Below are 24,607 nucleotides of genomic sequence, written 5' to 3' on the forward strand. Positions count from 1 at the left end.
AGTTCTGAAAAAAATCAGATTTAAAAGCTCTAAATAATTGAAGTTTGGAAGAGCTGGGTGGAAATTAATTTGGGAAACCTGAGGCAGGAGCGGATCAAAGCCTAGTTAGGGACATTTAGTTGGGTCAGAAGAGTTTACATAATCTGTACCTGTTCCATGAATAGATGAATGCAATTTTTTTTTTTCTCCTAGAAGTGGGGCATAGAATTTAAAGCTGGTGAGACCCTACGTTTGTGTTCCTTCTTCCAGATCTGAACTGTGTTCTTCCTTCATTTCTTCTAATAAGCCTGGCAGGTAGCGGCGTATGCAGTCAGTGCTTGTCTTTGTAAGATCACAAAGAATATGTCCTCTTTATGCTGTTAGTAACTGAGGCGGGGACACTTAGACTGGCTTCCTTTGCTTGCTTAGGAAGGGACTAAGCAAGTATAGTCTTCTGTGTGTCTGTCCTTTCCAGTCTCTGATTCTGTCCTTTGCAGGGGAGACTTGTAGTCTGAAATCATGGGTATTGCTGCTGTCTTTATAGGTGTTTATTTCACCTTCTAGTGCATATGTCAGTCTCATCTTAAGATCCAGCAGATTCCCCACCACCCGCTGCTTCTCTCCCTTCCGCCCTCCCAACTTCCCTCCCTTCTTTCTCCTCTCTTTATTAGTAGAGCTGTCAAAATTATGAATGCAGTTAGTAAAAGGTGATGGATTTAGGAAATTCCGAATGACATGTAGAAACTTGCAGTTCTAAACTGCATTATTTGAACATTGAGAGTCTGTTTGCGGGACTCTGAAATTAGCCCAGTGAAGGTAAATTGCTTGCCTCAGTCTTCTGGGCTATTATCAGCACATCCTTCTGAGTTCTCATTCATAGCTGAGCTCTGGTTAGAGTTTGCCTGGACAAATACCGCAAATGACCAACTACATACAAACGTTTTTTACATTTTGTCGTTTTGGCTCGCTCCGATACCTCGTGGTGCCGTCCCTCTGGGCCCTGGAAAACCCAGGTGCAGTAAAACGGTGTCACAAGAGGAGAAGGGAAAAGCCCAGAGTGTGTCAGTAAAGGACAGTGGCTAAGACAGGTTGGGATTCATTTTTGGCAGAAAGCCTTCAAATTGCAGGTACTGTGTGTGATGGCTAATAACCGAAACATTTTGAAATGACCTGGACTGGATAACCAAGCACAGTCTGTGCAGGCAGATTGCAACTCTTGGTCATATGGGTGAAATCTGATACTTTTAGACTGAACTGGGATAGGGTTTAAGTCAAAGCCATGGTCAAGTTGTAATGATTCCTGAGGGACGTGGGGATGTGGTTTTCCTTGTCTCCACACCTACCTGACGGTGTGGCAGAGCACCACCAACCTCACTTTAGGTTTCTGCAGAGTTTCTGACGGCAGTGATGTCTGAGAACTTTGAAAAGAGGAATTAAGAGTCCAGTATTCCATTGATTTCTCTGTAGTTGCACTGAAGTAGACTTTTTTTTTGGTGGGGGGTTTGTTTGCTAGGGTCTCTGTTCAGTTCTGCCTACTGGCTAAAGGTGGTTTAGTGAATAGTGTTTCAAAGTTAAAAACTAAGCAAGGGGGAAAAAAAAAACCCTAAGGCAATGAAAATGTAGATGGAACAATAGTTGAACATTAGATTATCACTTGTTTTCTGGCCACATTCTAGAAATTCCAATGCTCCACCCATTCATTCTCTCTCTACATGTTCAGTTGGCAGAAGTAATGAAGGTCTTGGATTGTGCTGTTCTAAGAAATGATTTTATATAGTTCAAGGGAAATTATAGTTTCACTGGAACAAGAGGGGAAACAAGCATTTGGTATGGTGCATGGCTGTGTATTGCCAAGTTTGCTCCTTCCTCATTTGTTAGGCTGATCAGTTTGATTATTTGTATAAAATTACAGTTTTGAGGTTAATGAGCAGAGCTTCATCTTTAGGAGGTGTTACTCCAAAGTTAGGGCCTGAACTTTTTCAGAGCAATCTTTTGATCCATTTCACCCGCGCTATTGTTGGCCGCTGTGCTTTCTAAGCCAAGAGTGGCATTAGAGGCACAGCTGTTGTCTTTAGAAATGCTGTAGTTCTACCTCTCATTTTGCAAATGAAAACACAGCCCAGAGGGGTTAATTGTCCTGCTTAAGATCACTCTGGGGGTTAGAGGCTCTCACTGTTAGCCAGTGAAACTAGGAGACTGTGTGCTTCTCCTTAGCATTTGGATTCCCAAGGATTGAGAACCTTGGAAGGATTTTGTGTGTGTGTGTGTTTAAGCAGAGGTAATACTACAAATGAGAATGATCACCCATGATTAGAAAGCTTCCTGTTTTTTTCTTATAAATCTTCTGATTATTACTCAGTATCAAGAACCTTTTAAAAGCATTCTGCTTTTCCCTTTCATCATTGCCCTTTCTCTGCAGATCTATTAGTCTTTTTTAACACCCCTCTTCCCCACCCTCTTAATGAGAATGTGAAAGAAAAAATAAATATTAGGGTAATGATAAGAGGCTTTCTTATCCTTGACTGTCCAATGGAAAGATAAAATAACTGTTTGGATATAAGATGATCTTAATGTGGCCCACTTAAAATTTTAGTAATGGGGTGGGGGGTAGAATATTTTCTTCAGCCTGGCAATTCAGAGAGACTCAGAGCAACTTACCAACATTGGTAGCAGAGCATTTGAAACAAGTAAACCTTGGAGTATGGATGAGTTGAAGACTCAACCAAACTTTTCTTTTGAAGAAGAAAGACTCAAAATATTAAATCCACATGATGTGTTGGCTAAGGCATCTTGCCTGTTGACTGCTGAACCAGAAAATTTATAACAACTGTTTGTCATGTGTATATATTTATAGCCATTCATATAATGAAAAGAAGTTTTCATAAGATTGTAATAACATATCAAGATGGATGTAATTAAAACAGAAGCAGATTGACACCCTGAATTAAATACAAACCGTAAAACAGGAGACCTGAGCATTGTGCCTTACATATTTGCTGCAGGGGGCAGTCAGCCAAATATGCAAATAAAAAGACATTGATGAATTTCTCTGGGTGTGTATGTGGTTGCAGAGAACCCAACTATTTTATTAATCTTTTATCAAGCATTGTTTAGATTTGCAGCAGCAATGGAATGTATTAATTTGGCAGACCAAATAGCTTAGACCCAGAAAGTAGGAAATAATAACGGGAAGACATGATTGATATACTGTCCTATAAATAACACATGCGACTGACCAAGGGGCTGAGTAATCTTTAGATCTGTGCTTCATGTCATTAATGGAGTTGTTAAACCAGGATATTTGAGTTGAACTTCAATCAGAGAGGCTGCCTCTTACTTAAAATGCAGGTCTGTCTCTAGTTACACCCCGGACTGATATGTTGACAGAATTGGTGTAAATCGAATTTTTGTAAATTGGATGAAGGCCCCAGGGGAATCTTAGTGTGAAAAATATGCTTTAAAAGAAAAATCAAGTATGGTGCTCTTCTCTCTTTAGAGAACCTTGGATTTTGGTAAAGTGAGTCTCTTTAGATGGGCATTGCTTTTCCTGAAGACATTTTTCTGCATGTGCTGCTGGAAGAAAGTGACTGTGAGATTTGCATTTTCTGTACAGGTTTCATACTTTACTTGGTCGGTGCTTCCAGGAATAATTGGTGGTGATTTGAATAAGCCCGCGTCATTCAGATTTCAGAGGTTGGTTTTCCAGTGTGTGCTGAGGAGGGCTTTCGGCTATGAATATGGAGTATGATTTCCATATCTGTTCCATTGGGGAGTCCAGGCATGTCATAACCACTTCAGAGTCATGATTGTACAGAGACACCCTAGCTATAATTTTTCTATATGACAGTTTAGTTTTAAAATTGTAAAGATGCCAACTACAAGGCTGTATTGTTATTAGGGAAGTCGGTGACATCTGTTATATCTTGTTAACCAGGGGAGGAAAATGCTTTAATCAAAACATCTAATTACGCCCTCTCAACTGATGAAAGATCTTTTGCTAAATTTTGGGACTTGGCCTTAGTGGAAGAAGCTGGCCTCTATAGGAACTGTGAAGTAAATTTCCCCTTTTTATTTGAAAAATACTTACCGTTAACTGTGGTGATGTAAGAGTATTTTAATTTCATCAAATTGCCCATGTGCTGTGTGTTGAAAATAGAAGTGTTTAGTAGATGTTGTCTAAGCCAGCATAAAGTTTGTTTTTGTCCTCCTTCCTACCTTCATAGCATATGAGGCCCCGGAGGGAGTTTGTACTTACAGATGTGAGCCTAGGAAGATACCAAGAGCCACCTGGGGAGGGAGCAAATGATAATTACAGGTGAGAGGCTGGGGGATAATTCAGCCTGTGTGCTGGAGGTGCGATTTCACACCTGAGTGTTAAAACCTGCTGCATTAGACAGTTGGGTTGTTTTAAAATCAGTTTGATTAGTCTAATAAATACAGAAATAGCCCAGATTGTTCCAGGTCACCTTCAGTTGAAGGAATTAACTGTTTTTAAGTATTGAATATATAATGTGATTCCAGAAATATTTCCTGTGTTTAGAGGTAGTCTCGTGTAATATCTGAAAGTATCAAAACTGTTTTTTATCTAAGCGTATCTACACTTCTAGCTCCTTGATCACTTTAGAAAAATGGTTAAATGTTTTGGCGATGTGTTTTGGATCATTCAGACTTCAAACCTTTATAGTAAAGCCATTCTTTATCTGTATTTCAATCCAGAGTTAATTCTGTCTACAGCAGTTCTGTTTCCAGAATCACAGATAATAAGAACAGTAATAATAATCATAAACTTATTGATAATCTCAATGCTGGGATACAGATTAGGTCAGAGTGATGCTTTATTTCTTAGCTTTCAGAGTAGTTCCTCTTTTTGAAATGATTTTCCCATGGGTTGAGATCTTGGGGCCAGCCTAAGTGAGTTTTTGAAGTGTTAACCATAACACAGCGTACTCTGGGTTTGTTTGGGATCTGGTGGGAAGTTAAGGTGCGATTAAATTTTTTGTGGTCTAGTGTATTCTCTGTCATGGCTTATTGTGTTTCATTTGAGCATATAACTGGAAATTTGGAAAAAGAGAGCCAGAGTTACCTTCCTATATTTCTAATGTGTTGTTTTATTTCACTCTATTCTTTTAGCCTCTGTACTCTCCCTTCCTATATCCTTCTTGGGGTATTTGAGGCTCTCAGAATCCATGCATAGTAAGTACTCCGTCAGTGCTTATTTAGAGTTGATCTGTTTCTACAAAAATCCCATGGAGAGAGATTTTAGAAAAGGGGGCTACTATTTGCTCAGTACTTACAGTGTGCCAGCCATTGTGCTTAGAATCTTGCTTTCATTGTCTCATTAAGAGTTATGCTGTGGAAAAATGAACGATATTCCTATTTCACAGTTAAAGACACTGGAGCTCAGAGAGGTTAAGTCAACTTGCCCAAGGTTGTCCAGTACAAGAGAGGCACAAAATGCAGTGGTTTCTCCTGACCTCAAAGCTTGTGCTCCTCACCCCTTTCCACTTTTCTTTTAATACAGATTCATTTTTGTGAGTGCACCAAATGAGTCTCTGGTAGACCACATTTATTTGTTCTTTGTTGCTGCGGAAAACTGTCTTGATTACAAAGGATTTTCTAGGTATAATCATAGGATTTAGGGAAGGGAGAGTACTTGACTGTCTTTTGGGATGTTCTTTATTTTCTTTGTAAGATCAGGAGCTTACCATAGGTGGCTGCCACTCATACATCTGTAGCATATTTGTTGGTTTAACTTTTTTTCCCCTCTTTTTCTCTCTTTTACTGTTTTTGCTTGTTTGTTTCCACCCCCCCATGCCCCCCCCCCGTATTAAAATCTGACTTTTCCCAGGTCACATTACTCAGGTAGATTTTCAGCCTTTGTCAAAGGCTCAGGCTCATAATACTCAGGGTAACCGTGCCAGCTGCTGTCCTAGTCCTTTCACATGCTTATCTCACTGATTTCTTTCAGTAGCCCCCTGGAACAGAAGTGTAAATTGGAAAAGGGACTGGCACTCTTTCAACAGGTCACTGTGGGTGTAGGCTTATTTTCTATTACAGATTGCTAGGATTTTGTCTGGTTTTAAAGTATTCTAGGAAGTGGTACTTCTCTTGGCAATCCGTTCCATACTAAAACAGACCTTATTTGCTAGGGTGTTTTTTTTTTTTTTTTTCTTTTTTAACCTAATAAGTTCCCCATTCTTTCCAATGAAAGAATGCTGGTACTAAATAGTTGCTTGCTTTTCTTGATGTCTTTATCTCGAAGGTACCTGTGACAAATAGTGCATTATTTCCTCTCATTGTTTCCTTTGATTATTCTAAGCACATTTGCAAATTCTTCTCCCCCTACTCCCCACTCCACCCTGTCGAGTTTTGTTTATGCTACAAAGAGTATGCTAATGAAGGTGACGGTTAGATTTGCTTCTTATGAAGTCCCAGCTGTGATTAGGGTACTGTACCTTCTTGAGAAGCCCCCTCCTCATCTCCTCTGGGTCACATTGTGCCTCCACACAGTTCATCTTCTAGGACTTTGGGATTTAGACCTGGCTGATGACCATCTATTAGGAAATAGTATAACACGCCTATACACCCATGCACACGCAATACCCTCACTGGGCCTGAAATTTCAAAAGATTTCTGGGTAAATATGAACATCAGTCAGGGTAAACACTTCTGTCAAGAGCCCCTTTCTTTTTGAAGGGAGGAGGCAGTTTCTTCCGAGAACCATCATGCTTTGACACCTGCAGTCTTGCCTTTTTTCCCAGTTGGAGAGAGCACAGTGAGCACATTTTTAACAAGAGATTTTAACAAGAGATTTTAACAAGAGATTGTTTGTTTGCGTCTTAGGGCTGCATCCACAGCACATTGAAGTTCCCAGGCTAGGGGTCGAATCGAAGCTACAGCTGTCAGCCTCTGTCACAGCCATGCCAGATCTGAGCCGCATCTGCCACCTACCCCACAGTTCAGGGCACCCCCAGATCCTTAACCCACTGAGCGAGGCCAGGGATTGAACCTGCATCCTCATGCATACTATTGGGTTTGTTTCCGCGGAGCCACAATGGGAACTTCCAACAAGAATTTATGATTGTAATGGAGACCCAAGTCAAAGCACGTCCTTTGCCGTTTAACTATAAAAACCTAGTGTATTGGCACTATACCTTTAAGTCCAGAGTTTTAAAAGTGATCTCTTATACTTGAATTTTATATATTTGTACAATATGAGTTCTACATTACTCTCTATTACTCCAAGGCTTGTTCCAGATTGTACACTGTGCATGTTAAGCTTTTCCTTGTGTTGTGCCTTGCCTCTCTGGGGGTTTGTAGTAGCCCTCTTATGGGTGATGTTTTCTATTAGGACTGGTAGAGATGGGTGTCGGTTTCCCTTAAGGGCAGTGGGTCTCCTTTGTTTACTAGTCACCTAAACATAGGTGAACATTACCTTATCATTCTTGTTGTAGATATTTACATCAGCTGCCCATATTTCATCTGTACTCTTATTTCATTTCGTATGTGGGATTAAGGACAGAGACATATATATACTCAGGATGATTGGGAAATTACATTGTTGAAATACAGCCCATATGGCCATTGTAAAATGGTTAGGACTGCGTATAATTGCCTTCCCAATGATGTGCTTTGTCATTACTTCCATCTTCTAAGAAGCCCTCTTGTAACATGCTGACAGCAGTGGCGTCATTAGAAAACATATGGACATGCAAAGGCATTAAATTGTCTTTAGTTTAAGGATGAGATCACAGTGTTAGAGGTGGGTCACCACGCTTTCAGTCGATAACGCTTGCTTAGTTCAACACTGCGAGGCTTGGATGATAGAGATTTGCAAAGGTGCTCTTTAGTTGTTTGCAGAGTATGTTTCATATCTTTCCTGCAGTTTTGAGGCGGTCCTTTCGCTGTGTGTAACATCTCATCACGATATTGTAGTCAGCTGGCTTTTCTGGCGTTTTTCTCCCACTCGTTCATGCCTTGTGCACAGGTCTTCTCTAGGACATGATACTCTCTGAACCTGTGTTTTCCTGAATATAAGTCCGAAGCAGACTGAGGCAGGAGGTCATTTAGGTGTAAAAAGAGACTAAGAAGTAGAGTCAGGAAGTCACCAGGTGGCTACCATGTTGCCCAGATTTATATCCACCAAGGTATAACATCTGTCTCCATGTGGATCTGCCTTTTTCCTTAACTGCTTAGAAGCAGTGAAATTTTTGCAGCCTAGAGGCTCAGTGGTAGGTCCCAGACGCCCAGAGAGCACGTAACAGGGTGTGGAAAGAGACCTCTGCCTCCCCTCTACCCCACCCTGTGCGGGTGTTTTGTGTTGTGTTGTTTTTGTTTGGGGCCATCCGGACATGCCTACTGTTTGGTTGTAGATATTTTAGGGATGTAACAGTTCAGGGACATGATACGCTTTGAATTTTCAGGGTAATTTATGCAGGTGCCAGTGAATAATAAGTGAAATCACGGAATGGAAAGTTTATTAAATTTAATGTTTATCTTTGGCGTCTAGCAGAAATAGCATGGACTTGGAGACTTTCTGAGCAGTAAGTGACTTTCTGAGCAGTAAGTGACAGTGGTTTGGGGGCACTTCAGAGGACACTGAGTCAGCTGAGGGGAGGCCCTGACCTCTTTCAACCAGAGCTCCACCTTATTAAGGGTAAGATTCTCTTTGCCTCTTTGGGAAGAAATAGATATCTGACTTCTATGCTTTCATTCAGTAAATATTTATCAGTCACTTCTATGAGCCAGGGAGGCACTGTTCTAGGCACAGAGGATGCTGCAATGAGTAAAAGAAATAGATTCCTGCTGTCACAGGGTATGTATTCTAGCAGGAATGAGGACGTGCTGTAAGTTATAAACAGATGCGTAGTGTGTTGAGGAGTAGCAAGATTTTTAAAAGCAGAATAGGGATGTGATAGAATCTGATACGTGGGTGCAGATGTGCACTTTTATAGAGGTGGTTTAGGTGAGGCCTCTTCGAGGTGGAGGTATTTGAGCAGAAGCCTGGAGGAAATGAGGGAGCAAGCAGTGCGAATAGTCAGGAACTGAGCCCTCAAGGGGAGGGAAGAGTAAGGGTGAAGGGTTTGAGGAAGGAGTGGCTTGGTTTGTAAGTAACTGCAGGTGGCAGAATGGAGTGAGTGAGGAGGAGAGGGGCAGCTATGGGGGGGCGGGGGCACCTGTAGGAACTTTGACTTTTAAACCCACGTGATTTTTTTGAAGTTTAAAAACAGTTGAGAACTGGGAGTTCCCTTGTGGTGCAGTGGGCGAAGGATCCAGTGTTGTCACTGCAGTGGCTCAGGTCACTGCTGTGGCCTGGGTTTGATCCCCAGCTTCGAAACTTCCGTATGTGTAGGGTGTGGCCCACAAACACATAAAAACAGCTGAGAACTGTCCAAAGCCCTCATTTCCCAGTTGATAAAAATCTTTGAACGTCCCCAAGATCACCCAGCTGATGTTAAAACAAGACTGTATTTAAAACTCACATGTTGGCGTTCCCTTAAGGTGCAGCGGGTTAAGGATCTGGCATGGTCACTGCTGGTGCTTGGGTTGCTGCTGTGGTGTGGGTTCGATCCCTGGCCTGGGAACTTCCCCATGCCATGGGTGCAGCCTCAAACAAACCAAAAAACACTCACTTGTAAATTCCCTTACGGGAGCCTCCCATTGTACCTCGCTGCCACTACTCTCCACCGTAGGAGCTATTGGACGTCTTTTGGAGACCAGAAGATTTGTGCCTCCTCCTGTTCTTATGGATGTGGTTCTCCCAAAAGACAGCTTTCAGGAATATACAGAATTCCAGGGCTCAGTCACCACAAATTGGAAACTAGCCCTATTCTTTAGGGCAGAATTCATCACCATTTGGGTAATAATTTTAATAATAACAGCAACAACAGTGGGAATGTGGGCTGGCATTTACCGAGGGCTCAGTACGTGTGATGGCTGTGGGACCCGGACCTTATCACAGTTACTCCTCACCACATCCCAGTGAAGCAGGGAGCATCATTAGCCTCATTTTAGAGATGATGAAACTAAGGTTCAGAGACATTAAAGAACTTCCCAGCGGTCGTGTAGAGCCAGAATCTGAGCCCAGAATGTCTGATTTCAGGGCCTACACTGCCTCCCTGATGAAGAGGAGGCAGGTGGACTTGTTTTTGGGTCAGCTTTCTTTGGAATAAGCTCTCCCTATCCCCATTTTAATAGGATGTCTCTAGAGCTGAGCCCCGGGAGTAACACTGTCTTGTCACAACTCACTTCAGTGTTTGATTATATAAAGGATTTCACTGCTGTTCTGGCTTTGTCCTGGCAACTCTGCTGAATCTAGGTGGCTTGTTGGTTAAACAGATACCTTTTGGTCTTTCTACACTGAATTTGACTGGGGCATTTTTATACTGTGAAGTCTTACAGAATTCAGGCCCGTGTTTTCAAGTCAGCAGACCCAGTTGAATTAGTATTGATTATTTTTTTCTCCCCAGTGGAGTAAAAGCCATCCCCCCACCTCAATGCCCCACATATCACCAGTACCACCAATACCACCACCACCAATACTCCTTAGTGTATAAAATCAGGTTTTTAGTACCTGTGCTTTTTGAGGACCAATATATGGTGTGCTTGCTTTAAAATATATTTGTGTAAAAAATGTGTGTATGTATGTATATAGGACTATGAAATATTTTATAAATATGGAATAATATAAAGTATAACGTAACCAGTACCCTTGGACCCACCACCAGCTTTAACAAACCTTAGCACTTTACCACACCTTTGAAAAATTGGGCTATTTTTAGTGTGTATTGTCTGAGGAGGAAGCTAGTCAGCTGTAAGCCTTCGCTGCACATCAGAATCCCCTGGGGAACTTAAAAAAAGTCCCCGCACCCAAGGGAGGGTGGAGGGAGCCCCCACTCCATCATCAGAACTTTTAAAAGCTCCCAGGGGGTTGTATTGTGCAGTCTGGGTAGAGACCCTCAGTCTGAAGGAGGGCGTGTCAGTTCTCCTTCACTGTGTTTTCTCAGGTGCCCAGGACCAAGCTACGTGTTCAGGGAACTGCACGCCTTGCCTTTATTTTTTATTTTCTCTATAGAAGCTATTCATGTGGTCTGCTCCCCAAGATTGTAAAGGGTAATAATCCAGGGGTACTCCTAATGCTGTCTTCCTTCCCCTATAACTGAAAAAAGCTGGGGATACATTTCCATGTTGGTTACAGAGCTTTTTAGAGAGCAGGAAGGAGACATTAGGGAGGGGACTGAGATATTCTAAGGTGTGGGAGCTTCTGTTGGAAGTGTTTGGGAGGAGCTGAAAGTTGATACACAGTTACCCTAAAGGTCAGTGGGGACACAGGGTTTCAGTCCCGAACCTGGAATTGCATGTTGTTGGGGGGCAGTTGTGGGCTCTCTTGGCCTGAATCAGTTTTATCAGTAAGATGTGCAATAAAATATGTGTGACCACCAGAGGGGCCAGTTCTCTGTGGATACATCTGGGAGTGTGATACCTTTCGGAAGTACTGTCAAATCTTGATGAGGTAGGTTCCATGGGCCTTAGTTCCCTTGGCACCCACACCTCTTCTGCCCACTCCTCCAGTTCGGTAAATGGTTACTGAGGTTCTTCTCTGTGCAGACTCTGTTCTAGGCATTGTGGGTAAACAGAACCCCTGGCTAACAGAGAAAAAGATATGTTGGGGCTGTAGTCTCCTAGAAAACCAAGAGGAACTATTCGGCAAAGTGGTTTTGCCTCATTTTGCTTAAATTAAGTTTTTTGGTTCTGAAGATTTTGATTCCAAAGGCTTTCGTGAATGTCTTTCTCTAGGAGAGGTTAAGCATCGGGGCATTAACGTTTACAGGGACTTTGGAAATGAGTTGAATTGTATTTTATTAGTTATCAGCTTCACATGATGAGAATGAAAGAGATGTACAGCTGAAGGTTCAAGCTTAGAGAAGATGCTGGAGAAATAATGACACTTGATTTTCTTTCTGCCACAAGTAGAGTCCCCTAATCCACCTGCATGCTCATAAATTTGAGGGAAAGGAAAACAGAAAAGGAAAGTTTATTTCCAGGGCTCTCTCTTGGGCCAGGCTATCAGGGACTTTTGCTGGGAAGACTTAATCAGAAGTGAAGCTTCAATCTGTCACAGTCTTCCCAGCAGCCAGGGAATTGGGTCCTGACGAATACTCCTGGATCCCTGAAAAGAGAGAATGCACTAGAGATGATGTTTGGAGTCCGTTAATATAGATCGTGAGAAGAAAGTGTCACGTTTGAGGGAAAAAGTACTGAAAAACAAAATCTTACAGCTTTTGGGTTCCGTAGAAGGAGAAAACAACATTGTCTTGTGGCTCATCATTATCATCATCACCAGGCAGGGTTGCTGATGAAAGAGGGCAGAGTAAATTCCATCCTGTCAGGACCTCTTTATACCTGCGAGCTCTTTAAAAGATTAATCTAAAAGAGTAAGAAAGCCAGTATGTGTTGTTTTCATCAGCTTTTGGGTTGCTCAGACTTTGACTAGAGCGTGTGAGGGAAGGGGTGGCTGTGGGAATGAGATTTTGTTGTTGCTGTTTGAAGGATGAAACGCTTTCTCTTTGCTTTCTCGCTTAGGCTTTCCTGGTGGGTTTAGACATCTGTGGGTCCTTGGGGACTGTGTGTGCAGGTGGATAGAGATTCCAGTACTTGTGTACCTGCCCAAACCTGACAGGTTTGGGAATAAGCGCAGGGGCTGCTCAGGGTTCATGGACGTGAACTGGTGTTATGCACCAAAACTCATGTAGAGATACATGATGTTTTTGTTTCTCCTTTGATCAGAAAGGACATGAAGGTACTTAATTCTTTGTCAACTTTATCTCCACCATTAGCTCGGTACTGATGTATTCCATAATTATAATGAGAACTAGCATTTACTGAGTGCTTGCCATGTGCCCGGTATTGCTCTAATTGCTGAAATCAATTCATGTATTCCTCACCAGAGGTCCTGTGAGGTAGGTGCTGCTGTGATCCCTACTGTGTAGGAGCGGAAACAGCCACCGAGGAGTTTACACCCAAGGTCACCTAAGTGGCAAATCCCATACATTCTGGCCTCAGGGTCTGACTTGAGCCTCTGCACCATAGAAATACATCAATGCTAAGGAGTTTTATTCTGATATTTTAAGAGGGCTTTTGACCCTTTTCTTCCTTCCTTTCCCTTCCTTCCTTCCTTCCTCTCTCTTTCTTCCTCTCTTTCTCTCGTTCGTTTTTTCTCTTGTTCTTTCTTTCGTTCGTTCGTTCGTTCGTTCTCTCTCTCTCTCTCTGTAGTTCGACCCTTTCTTGATCTGTCCCCACTTTTCTGCGTGTTTTCAGAGGCGATGACACACTCCTTAGGCTGTCACCTTATTACTGATGAGAAAACAGAGACCTAGAAAATTATGTAACTGTTCTTTATGACCTAGTCAGATAGTAATAGGACAGCCATGTGGAACCCAGGTTTCCTGATATATATAGGTCACTGTACCTTATTGCTTCCATTAACATTTTTTAATGGAACTAAAAATTTACAAATTTAATTTGTGTCACTCTTATGGAGGAACTAAATTAAAATAGCTCAGGACTGTGTGATTTTTGCCTTAGGGAGGAGGGTGGTGGGTATTTTAGAAACTAAATTTGCCTGTGGGGTTAGCTGACTTAACTCCTGAGGACATCTTTCTTATCTTCAGTAGGTTTACTTAAAAGTGGAAAAGTATTTAGAGGAAATACAAGAGCCATCCTCAAACTTGGGTTTTGCATGATTTGAACATTCCTGGAAGGGCAAATGGTTTTTTTTTTTTTTTTCCTTTTTTTAGATTTAAATTGGTTTTGTGTTCCATTGGAGGTTAACGTTAAAAAGACCAGAAAAGGGGGGGAAAAAGGGCCTAAATGCAAGTCTTCTTTAGCTACATTTCCTGGTCTGGCAAATAAGACTTTAAAAGAGGGTGGAAAAAACTACCTTGATACTTGGTGTTTGGCTTTTTGTTTTTGTTTGTTTTTTCTTTCGGTCTTGTGATTCCTTTTGTTGTAACCTCTTTCCTTGGCTAATGCTTTGTTTAAAAACAAGTGCTCTGGTATTCTAAAACAAATTATCCAGCAGGCTCCCTGATTGTGCTCTCAGATAAAAGACCCCAGGGTAGTGCTCTTTCCATCTTTGAATTGCAGTTGCCTATGCATGCCCAAAAGCAAAATTGTTGACGGCAGAGCTTCCAGCCCAGATTAATGTGGTTATCTAAAAGTACAAAATATAAATTTGAAAAGGGAAATGTGGATTGGGTTTAACCCTTCAAAGGCCCCTAGTGGGAATTTGCTCTAATGGATAGTAGAGTTTTGTCTGAGCTGAAGAACTGTGGGCTCCAATTTGTCTTTGAATTTGTTTACTAATGGATTTTGGTTGTGTCACTAAAATCTAAACTCTCAACGACACAATAATGATAATGAGAATAGGGGCAGATTCCCAGACTGAGCTGTGGAAAAAACACATGTTCAGATTTTGCCAGTGACCCTGAATTCTATGTGGCCACACACTAGTAATTTGATTTCACAGTTTCTATTCTTAAATTTGCAGGATGAGGTTCCCAGTCGAAGTCACTTACTGATTATAACATATCAGCTTCCTTTTTGGGGAAATATTGTAATTGTGAGAAAAAATATTTATGAAAACTTTAGCCAAGTGGTGGTTTTTTTTTTTTTTTTTTTTTTTTGTATTTGGTAAGAGCAAGCACCCTTTCAGTTATCAAAGCTTCTGCAAAACTTCTCCAAATAATTACACTTTGTCACCCACGTTGGTTCAGAAAATCTGGATTGGATGGTTTCCGATGGTTGCAATTTACACGTTATTCTTGCCTTGTATCATGATGGTTTCCAAACCCATTTGCACATCTGCACCCCCAGGGTAGCTTGTTAAACTTACAGATTCTTGGGCCTTCTCCCTGAGCTCCTAAAAGTTAATCCCTGCTGTATGGCTCTGGTACATTTGTATTTTTGCAGGCTTCCTAGGAATTCGTTTATACCAAGCCCCCTGGTACATAACTTTCGGAATCACTATTTTAGCAAATATTCTTGGGAGTTTCCATGGGGGGGCGCAGTGGTAATGAACCCGCATAGTATCCATCAGGACTTGGGTTTGATCCCTGGCCTTGCTCAGTGGGTTAAGGATCCCACGTTGCCATTAGCTGTGGTGTAGGTGGGTTGCAGATATGGCTGTGGCTGTGGTAGAGACCAGTAGCTACAGCTCCGATTTGATCCCTGGCCTGGGAACTTCTATATGCCAAGGGTGTGGCCATAAAATAAAATAAAATAAAATAAAATAAAATATTCTTGAGTCATTTCTTGGGGTGGCAGTAATGGTGGTGGCTTAAAATAATTAATTTTTATGTTACCAAACCCTTTCTGAAAATACATTCATGCGTGCTTGGTTTTAAAACTGTACATTTTATGAAACGGAATATATATCCTGTAGTGAGTGTGGTGTACGGTTCAGTGAATTCTCACAGAGTGAGCACCCAAGTAGCCAGGACCCAGGTGAGGAAATAGAACATGGCACAGAATGTCTGATTTGTATTCCATTCCTCAGCTTTTCTCTTCTACCCCTTCCCCTCAGATCCTAAGAAATTCAGAGTGTGAGTAAAGGTGGCTAAAGCAGTACAATGAGATCGAAGTGTAAAAAGCATTCTGCCTTCCTGTACTGGGGACAGCTTAATCATTCTCGTTTCTGTGAGGTTTGGGGGCATGTTGAGTTGGTATTGTTCATCTGTGTTTTTGATTTAGCCTTAAATCAGTTCCTGACAGGGACTGTGTATGGATGTTCACAACATACATCAAGTTTAAGCTCAAAGATCTATCTTTTCTGAAATGGAATTCACTGAAAATATTCTCACGATAGTTTTGAAACATGTGTAAGGACAGATTATCAGCCCTGGCATTTATGACTTTGGTAAACAAATGAGTCTTGTCATTACTGCCAGGGTAGCCTAGTAAACATGTCTGCCGATGTCTTTATCTCAGTACATGAGAAAAGGTAGCTTCTTGCTTAAGGAAAATAAACCAAGTTCTGCCCTCTCTCTCCTCTGATCCATTCCATCAGGAGCATTTAAAGCCACAAGGTAATGAGGTTTCCCTGAGCTTTTCTCCCCTATTTGTTTCCTTTTTCTTTGGACACTGAAGAATCATTAGAGTCTTAGTGGGAGAAGTCCTAGCTGTATTAAACAGCAGGCTTGTTTGTTTTCTTTGGAAAGAGATGCTTCTGGTAAAGGGACCTGGAGCAACTGTGCTCTGGTGAAGGAAGAGAACGTTGGCGGCTGCATATCTGTATTTCCTGGCAGGCATGTGGGCTCTGGACAGACAACTGCCCGCTTCCCTGCCCCGCCTCACGCTCCTCATCTCCGTTATCTCCAGTCTCAATCGAGCAGGTGACAACACTCCAGCCATCCTGTTCTGAATGGCTTTCCATCTTTCCAAAAGTGCACCAGAGGCTTGTTTTGTTACAGCACACGGATAAAATAAATATTCCTGTGTGCACAGAGAAACTGAAATCTGTTAGGGCACTCTGCAGTTATCTGTCCATTAGTAGGAAAGAAACTATTACCCGTTCCACTCCTTCTCCCCTCCTTTTAATTCTCTCCACCACCAACATTCTTAGAGGTGCAGGTAACAGATAAATTATCTGATCTCTGCTTCCAGGCACCTGTGAGGCAGGAGGGGTGGTGTTATGCTGTTTTTGGTGAGGCATGAGGTTGGGGCAGTGCCCAGGGTGTATGGGTAATAGAAGAACTTAAGTGGTTTAGAAGACTCATTCTTGCTTTGGAGTTGACCCCTTTGACTCTTAGCAGACATGGATTCAGGAAGGTCAAATTAGCTTGTCTCTCTTTGAGAGGAAATGGCGTTGAAGTAGTTCTGTGTGTCTGGTGTCAGATGTGGAAGCCACAGAGCCTCTGTGAGACGTGGTCCTATTGTGTTTATTTACAAGTTTCCTTTTTTAAGGCGGTGGCCTGAGGGACCCTCACCAGTAGGGCAAGTAGCCATGGTAGACAGTGGAATGACAGGAATTCTAGCCATGGTGGTGCTGGTGGGTTTCCTTTCTTTTTGGGGGTGGGGGTGTGGCTGGTTAGGATGAATGCATGTAAAGAAAAAAACCTGACAGACTTAAAAAGTGTTATTTGTAATCCTTTTCCTGCAAGCTCCCATGCGCCTCTGTAGTAAGAGTGATTTGTGTAGTAAGTGTCAAATGATGAATACTGTCCTTTTCAAACAGGACCTTCAAAGAAGGGTCCCAGACAGGGAGGAAGGGGGACCGAGGAGAAAGACTGAGAATGGGACATAGGAAATTAGGCTTGTGGAGGAAACACTGTGAACATTACTTTGGTGTGAAGGAAGTGTCGTGCAGAGAGAGTGTGACCAAAGGGAGGTGTTGAAATGTTAGCAGCTCCTACGGTCTACCGCCAAGAGGGGCACCCCTTTGACAGAACCGAGATAGGTGTCTTTGTGTAGCTGTGACTTCAAAAAAAAAAAAAAATGTGAGGAGTCTTGTATCTGTGTCAATGGCAGAGACACCTAAGTAGGGAAAACTGTTGGAGTGGGTAAAGTGAAATCTCTTAGTGTGTCTTCCAACTGACTGTGGGTAATTAGTTGGAAATGACATTAACCTGAGCTTAATTGTAATTTTGCACAGTAACAACATACCAGCTGTTCACTGTATTCTTTCCTGGTGGTGCGATTTAATTATTTTTTGCTGTCTTTTAAGCTCTAATTTTTTGGTTGTGTTTTCCTTTAACCCCTCCTTGCTGCCATGTCCACAGACCCCATGGCTTAGTAGTAGTGTCATTTCTGCTGCTTTGGCACCCATGCTGTGCCGAGGGCTTGGGATGCTCTTGGTTTTGCGACTCATGTTGGCTTTTTAAAATTAGGCCACATTGTAAAGTTACCAAGGTGAATATGGGTGATTGCAAATCTTGTGTTTTGGGCTCCTCCAAAAGGTTTTAGTTTATGATATAAATAATATGGATAATTCCAGGCCCATGAAGGGTGCTCAAAATATCAAGTGAACAAGCCGAAAGAGAAGTTAATTACTGAACAGCGATTGCTCTGATATAACCAATTATTGGATCATTAAATGTTTATTACCTTTTATATGCTCTTTTCCCCCCATAAGGGCAGTTTCTTTTTTTAAGTCATTAAAACAGAAATGGGATTTAAAAAAAATTCTGCTTAAAAAATTTCCACAAGACTGAAGTATTAAAAAGGTCTTGTGTGATCTGACAGCTGAATAGCCTGTTTTTCTTTGGTCTGTTGAATTAGTAATTAATGAAATGTATTGCCTGAGCAGAGAAAATAAGATTAGTTTTGCTTAGAAAGAAAACAAAAGCAAAACATTAACCCCTAAATGCAGGTTCATATTAAAATGCAATATAAGAAGTATAAAAAGAGTGGAACTCCTTGAATGATAAGATCCTCAATGGTTTAACACTCCTTTAATTAATTCATTCATCACTTTCTTGAGCGCTAGTGTTAGGTTTAGAAGGACTGGGGTTATGTAAATACAGAGGGCACAAGGGGCCCCGTCCTCATGGAGACTCTGGGTTAGCAGAGCAGTTAAACCACATGCTTTAGTAACCATTATTGAAATGTCAAAGCGCTGGTGTTAATAGGCACAGGTACCTTGCCGTCGGGCAGGGGTGGTGGTTTTGAAGAGAGAATTGACATTTGGAGGCCGAGGTAGCCTGTGGATTAAGAGCAGGGGGAGGGTGGTTGTGAGCAGAAATCTCACTCTGGGAGGCGATGGTGTCCTGTGAATTAGCCTCAGGTTCACTGGAGCCCCATTACTTGGGTTCATATCTCTGCTTTGCCACTTACCAGCCTCATCTCCTTTGACCTCAGTTTCCTCATCTGTAAAATGGAAAAATAGTACCGCAGGGTTGTTGTGAGGCTTACATGAGTTATGAAGTGCTTACGACAGGGTCTAGCACATATTGAACGTCTTAGGTGGTGATGTCATTTTTGTGGGAGAACAAAACAGAATTCTTAGGGGAAATGGTAATTTAATTGGATGCTGAGGAAAGGGGAAGATGTTTGAGGCATTTCTTGTATTGTCATGTGTAACCACATACTTAATTTATAAAGCCTAGAGTAATGTGTGCTTATATAGCAGCATTGTCAAAAGATTACAAAGGGCATTTACAACCATTTATTCTCGGAACAGCCCTCTGAAGCAAAAAGACTGTTTATGCACATTCTGCTGAGGTGTGAAAGGCTGCAGAGAGCAGACACTGCCTTTGACTGTTCTTTAATTGAGGTGTGCGTGGAGCCTGGGTTTATGTGGGTACATTAGGCCAGTTGAGAAAGGGAACTTTTTAATTACTGTTTGTTTAAAAAAAATTGTTTTTTTTTGAGGAACGACTGTGTTGTAAATACATGATAAAGATGTTTTCTGTAGTCTATAGCAATAGCGAAACTTGTTTATTCCTCTAAGTACCAGACAGTTGAATTTAGAGGGAGGTTATAATAGTGACGATTGTAATGAATATTTGCTGAGCACTTAATGTGTTCCAGGCACTGTTACTTGTCACAACTCTGAGCTGGTTATTCCTTTTATTCCCATTTTACGGATGAGGAAGCTGAGGCACTGAGCTGTTCAGTCGTCTCCCTGAAGTCCTGTGGCAGTGTAGATCTAGGGCCCAAGCTCTTACATTTGCTTTAAGTTGTGTAAACCATTTCATTTTGTTTTGTGTGTTTTACAATGGCTCATTTGAGAAAAGTCTGTTTAACTCCATTTATAAGGAGAGGCGGACCTTTTTGAGAAGCTAATGGGGCATCATGGTGAGCTTCGTTTGGACTGAAAATTTGGAGGTGGTTATTCAATGCTTTTGCACTGTTCCAAGCAAGGCACTTTAGTTTTGGGCCTTGGGATCTATAAAATGAGAAGATGACATTCTCTCTCATGGTGTTAGAGTGTTAAACAGTGTTAGAGTTTGGAGGAAAATTTGAGTGTGTACCACTCTTTGAGTCGTCCCAATTCTTGTGTCGTTTGAACCCAGACTTAGGTGTGACTCTTGTGCCCTCTACTTAGATGTGTCAGTTTATCTCACTTGTCTGAACATATCTTATTATTTTGTAAGACGGCACTCTAGTTCTCTTCTGCTCAGTAATGTAATAACGTTGTCAGGTAATAATATACCTAGCTCTCAATCTCCAGTATGTCAGTGGGATTCTTATTAGTTGGTATAAAATCAGGGGTCACATAGGAAGCTGGGTCTGGACTGTTACTCCAGCCTTTTGACTCCCCTGGGTCTCGTTCTCTCCTGCATACATGCCATGTTGCTGGGGGTGAGGAAAATATTATCATACTGAGATGTGCCCTAACTTAATAGAAACTACAGTCTTGGTTCTTTCTTGAGACTCATCAGGTTGTCATCTTTGAGGAATGTCGTGACTCCAGTAAGGAATTTCTTGTTTTCATGACCTCTGGCCATGGATAGCAGACTGAGCAACACGAGGGCAGGGGGCCTGCTGTCTGAAGTTTATGTTGGGCAGGGGGCTAGGATACCTGGCACACAGGCCAGGGTCCAGCACCATTTTTTATATGGAGGAAGGAAGGAAATGAACAGTCTCATTGATCTGTAGAAAATAGGAATGAGAAGGGGACCAGGATTTAAAAATTTTACTTCTGTAGGAAAGAGGAAATTGAGGCACCTGATTGCTCGGGCAGGTTAAGCCTAGTCTCCTAATCACCCAGTGAACAATAATAAGTCATACCCTTGAAGGTGTTGCATGGCAGTGCCCTTCTGTTGAAAGCTATTTTAATTGTGGAAAAAAAAAAATTACCCAGGTCAAGAAGTTCTTCTAAACTAAAGCATATCCATTCCTATTTTGCGGTTTTTCTGTGGCATCAAAACTTGTCGGGAAGGTTTAGCAAAGCTGTGCTTCTAATGATGTGGAGATCTCACCGGCAGCTGTGCTAAACCTCTTGATGTAAACTAGCCACGAGTAAACGTCTGGTTGTGAATCATAGCATGACCTTTCAGGGAAAACAAAACAAACAAACCACCAAACACACTAATCAGATTTTTTTTTTAGTATCAGGATGGTAAACTCTGACACTCAGCGGTTGGCCAGGCCCACTTGGAGCAGTTGAGACAACTTCCTTTCTCTGTTTCTGTTTGTGCAACACATGGTTGTATATTACCTTCGAATGCATATTAGGTTAAAAAAAATTAAAGCTTTCTTCCACTGAGTTAAGTCATATTCTTGATTTCCTAATCACCATGGAACTTTATATAAATACAGATTACTAAGTGTCACTCAAGACCTGCTGAATCTGCATCTCTCAGAGGGTGGGCCCCAGGAGGCTCTTCTGAAGAATACCCAGTGATTGTATGATAACCAGACTTGGAAACCACTAAAAAAACTCTGATATTGTATTTTTCATCCATCCACCTATTCTTAGCTATTTATCCATGTCTTGAGTAGATGAGAATTAGTTACTCATGGGGCAATGGTTATCTTAAGAATTGAGCGTAAAAACCAGAAAGAGAACATAATCCGTGCCCCATGGGGTTCACAGTCTGGCTTACAAGTTTTTCACTTTCTGCTGAGCTTTTAAAGGGTTCAAAAATGTCCCAGAAGTCTTGGGCAGAAGATTTTGTGTACACACGTTTTTCTTGCTTTCATCAGATTCTCTAAGGGGTCAGTGACCCATAAAAGGTTAAGAACCAAGGTCTAGCACTTGTACAGCTGTTCTGAAAACAGTGGCAGAGGGCAGCATTTCTGTTGCCACCTACAATGTTTTTGACCTTTTGAGAGGCAATAGCAGTTTGAGAATTGCACCTGTTTTCTGCCCCATTTAAAATATTTAAAAAGAAGAGAAAATAGTGTAACACTTAGGTCATGGTCAGAACAAGATGAAGGGATATAGAAAGGGGCTATTTGGTGAACTGCCTCACGTTTAATGCCAAGGAGCCACTGACTGTAAAACAGCCAGTGATCAGTCTGAAGGGAGAACCTTTTTAACCAGGATAGCAGAGCCAAGTTTTACTCCAGTGTTCTTACAGTATGTAATTAGCTGAATTATATATAACAGTTTTCACCCCATGGATGTACATAAAGACTAACTGTCTTATTTTTGTGGCTTTCAATCCCCAGCATGTCCATTGAATTCCTTAATTCCAAAATAGCTTGACCAGCTGTACTGCTGGCTCATCCTTCCTTAGCTCCTAAAATCCCCAAGTAACACCGTTCATTACAGAACAGAATTAGATATTAGGTCCTTCTTGAACTGCTGTATAAGTTTTACTTAGCATAACACTAAAACCCCTTATGGTGGAATATTCTTATCCCTAAGGATGACTTTGTAATTCACTTTTAATTAAGGTTCTTCTCTTCTTTTTTTTGTGACTTCATATGTTTCGTTGGGGAACAAAAGTTCTTCAAATAGTGTAGCGCTGGTGATGCTACGTTTTAGGGTTGGATAGATTTGGAAGAAGAGGACAGTCAGTGGAATTAAATGTTATTAATGGGTAAAATTCCTTGTCCATTTATTTGGGTGTTATTCTTTTGGGGCTCGGAGGGAGCTAGAGCCTGCTTCACTGTCATGGACATCTTAAGTCTTTTGTGGCTGTTCACATGTCGATGTCAGATGTGTCACTTATTTTGAGCTTGTGTATGTGCTGTTTTGCATTATTCATTATTCTTTTAAAAATGGTGACTATTTTATCTGAGTAGATTTTAACTTACTGGGTGGTGATTTGGTGCTCTGAGTCTTTATAGTCTTGCCATGATTTAGCATCCTGGGTACATAATAGACCCTCAGTAAATATTTGATAATTGGGTGTGTTGATTACCTTCGGGTCTTGGATCCCCAAGAGACCAAAAGATGGGCTAAATCTGAAATTCGAACTTGACGTATGCTTTGAAAGGTGGGAATGTAAAAATGGGTTGTCAGGTCTGTCCCCGTAAGCTTAGGGCTTATGTCATATTCTTTTATTATTATTTTTTATGTTCGTATAGAGCTGAATCAGTTCATATTTTGTAGTTCTTTAAAACTTTAAGATTCCACAAAGAGAATTTTGTGGTAGACCCACGGCACTTTTCATTTAAATAGTAAATGAGGTGAAACTTGAGAGTTTTTTTTTTTTTTTAATGAGTTGTTTTTAAAAAGAAAGATTGCGCCACAGACTTGATCACTAAAGGATATATGTTAATCAAATAGATATCACCCTTAATCTGTCCTAATCAAGTGCAGTTTTATCAACTGTATTGGGTAGATGGAATATTGAAGGCTTTGGATTAACAGGTGACTGTCATCAGTCATCTCAAAACTCAAGATTTGTAGGCTTGAGGGAGAGGGGTGAGGACTGGGAAGAGGTTTGTCTCAGACCATACTATGTGAGAAGAGAATCTGGGAATGTTCCTTCTGTAGAAGAGGTGGTTCCGGGTGATACACGGTGGCCACCTTAAAGTACTTCTAGGGATGATTTCAGGAAGAGGGATTTGGATCCAAGCGGTCGTTGCCACTCCCTTTGGAGGTACAATTTGGCATTCTGTATGAAAAGAATAGTTTTCTTTTTCTTTTCTTTTTGTCTTTTTAGGGGTGTACCTGCAGTATATGGAGGTTCCCAGGCTAGGGGTAGAATTGGAGCTGTAGCTGCTGGCCTATGTCACAGCCACAGCAATGCCAGATCCGAGCCATGCCTGCGACCTACACCACAGCTCATGTCAACGCCGGATTCTTGACTCACTGAGCGAGGCCAGGGATCAAACCTGCTTCCTCATAGATACTAGTTGGGTTTGTTATCCACTGAGCCATGATGGGAACTCCAAGAATAGATTTCTAATAGTGAAGGTCTTGAATTTAGTTGTTGAAGGTGTTCACAGAGGATCACTTCTCATTCACCTGGATTATTGTAGTGGGGGGTTAGCGCCAGGAATTCGTGACCTTTGAGGTCTCCCCATCCAGAGGGACTATGATTATATGATTTTCTAGCCAAAGTGTTCTGAGTAGATCTAGTACTGGTTTGAAGTCCAGGTCTGTTCCTTGTAAATTCTTTTCCTCCCTCCTTGCCTTCCTTATCCCCAGAGTTCAAAGTACAGTGATGAATGGGTACTTTTTATTTTATTTTGGCCACAAGGTGCAGCAGCTTGATGTGGGATCTCAGTTCCCAGACCAGGGATAGAACCGGAGCTGCATCGGTGAAAGTGCCGAGCCCTAACCACTAGACCACTAGGGAACTCCTAAATTCTTTTCCTTTTTAAAGAACTTGGTCTTGGATGATGTTTACTTAGTATTTAATCTCATGGCCATCATGTTTATTGAACTGGAACAAAGCCAAGTTTATCAAGTCCTCCTGCTATCTAGGTTTCTTCCTCATATTCCGGGCTCTTAAAGTCATTTAAAAGTATCGTCTTGGCCTTTTCCTTATTGCCTGTGTGTTTACAGATCAAAAATGTGAATTAAACTTGGTCATTTAGAATATACAGGTTTTCATTTCAAGTCACTGAAGTGACATCTTTAGGGAAGATGATCATACTTTACTTACCATAGAGCTCCCCCACCACTTTCCCAAAAAAAAAAAAAAAAAAGCTACCCATTTTGAGACTGAAAAGCTATTTTGTGATATCTGAAAATATGCCCGAGAGTAATAATATAGTCTCTAGT

General features: G+C 41.5%; 1 protein-coding gene across 7 annotated transcripts in view; it reads left to right on the plus strand.

Moving 5' to 3' along the window:
* Positions 1-24,607, plus strand: part of AUTS2 (activator of transcription and developmental regulator AUTS2) — a 1,184,853-nt gene that overhangs the window by 8,170 nt on the left and 1,152,076 nt on the right. The window contains exon 2 of one of the 7 annotated variants that reach the window (XM_085015606.1): positions 16,928-17,026. Within the exon in view, the coding sequence (XP_084871732.1) occupies positions 16,928-17,026 (99 nt within the window). 7 annotated transcript variants of the gene reach the window in all.

Source organism: Sus scrofa, chromosome 3, assembly GCF_054392235.1.
Source record: "Sus scrofa isolate SSC_HxYL_T2T_F1_AM1 chromosome 3, Sscrofa_HxYL_maternal_Yorkshire_Landrace_v2.0, whole genome shotgun sequence".
Classification (NCBI taxonomy): Eukaryota; Metazoa; Chordata; class Mammalia; order Artiodactyla; family Suidae; genus Sus; species Sus scrofa.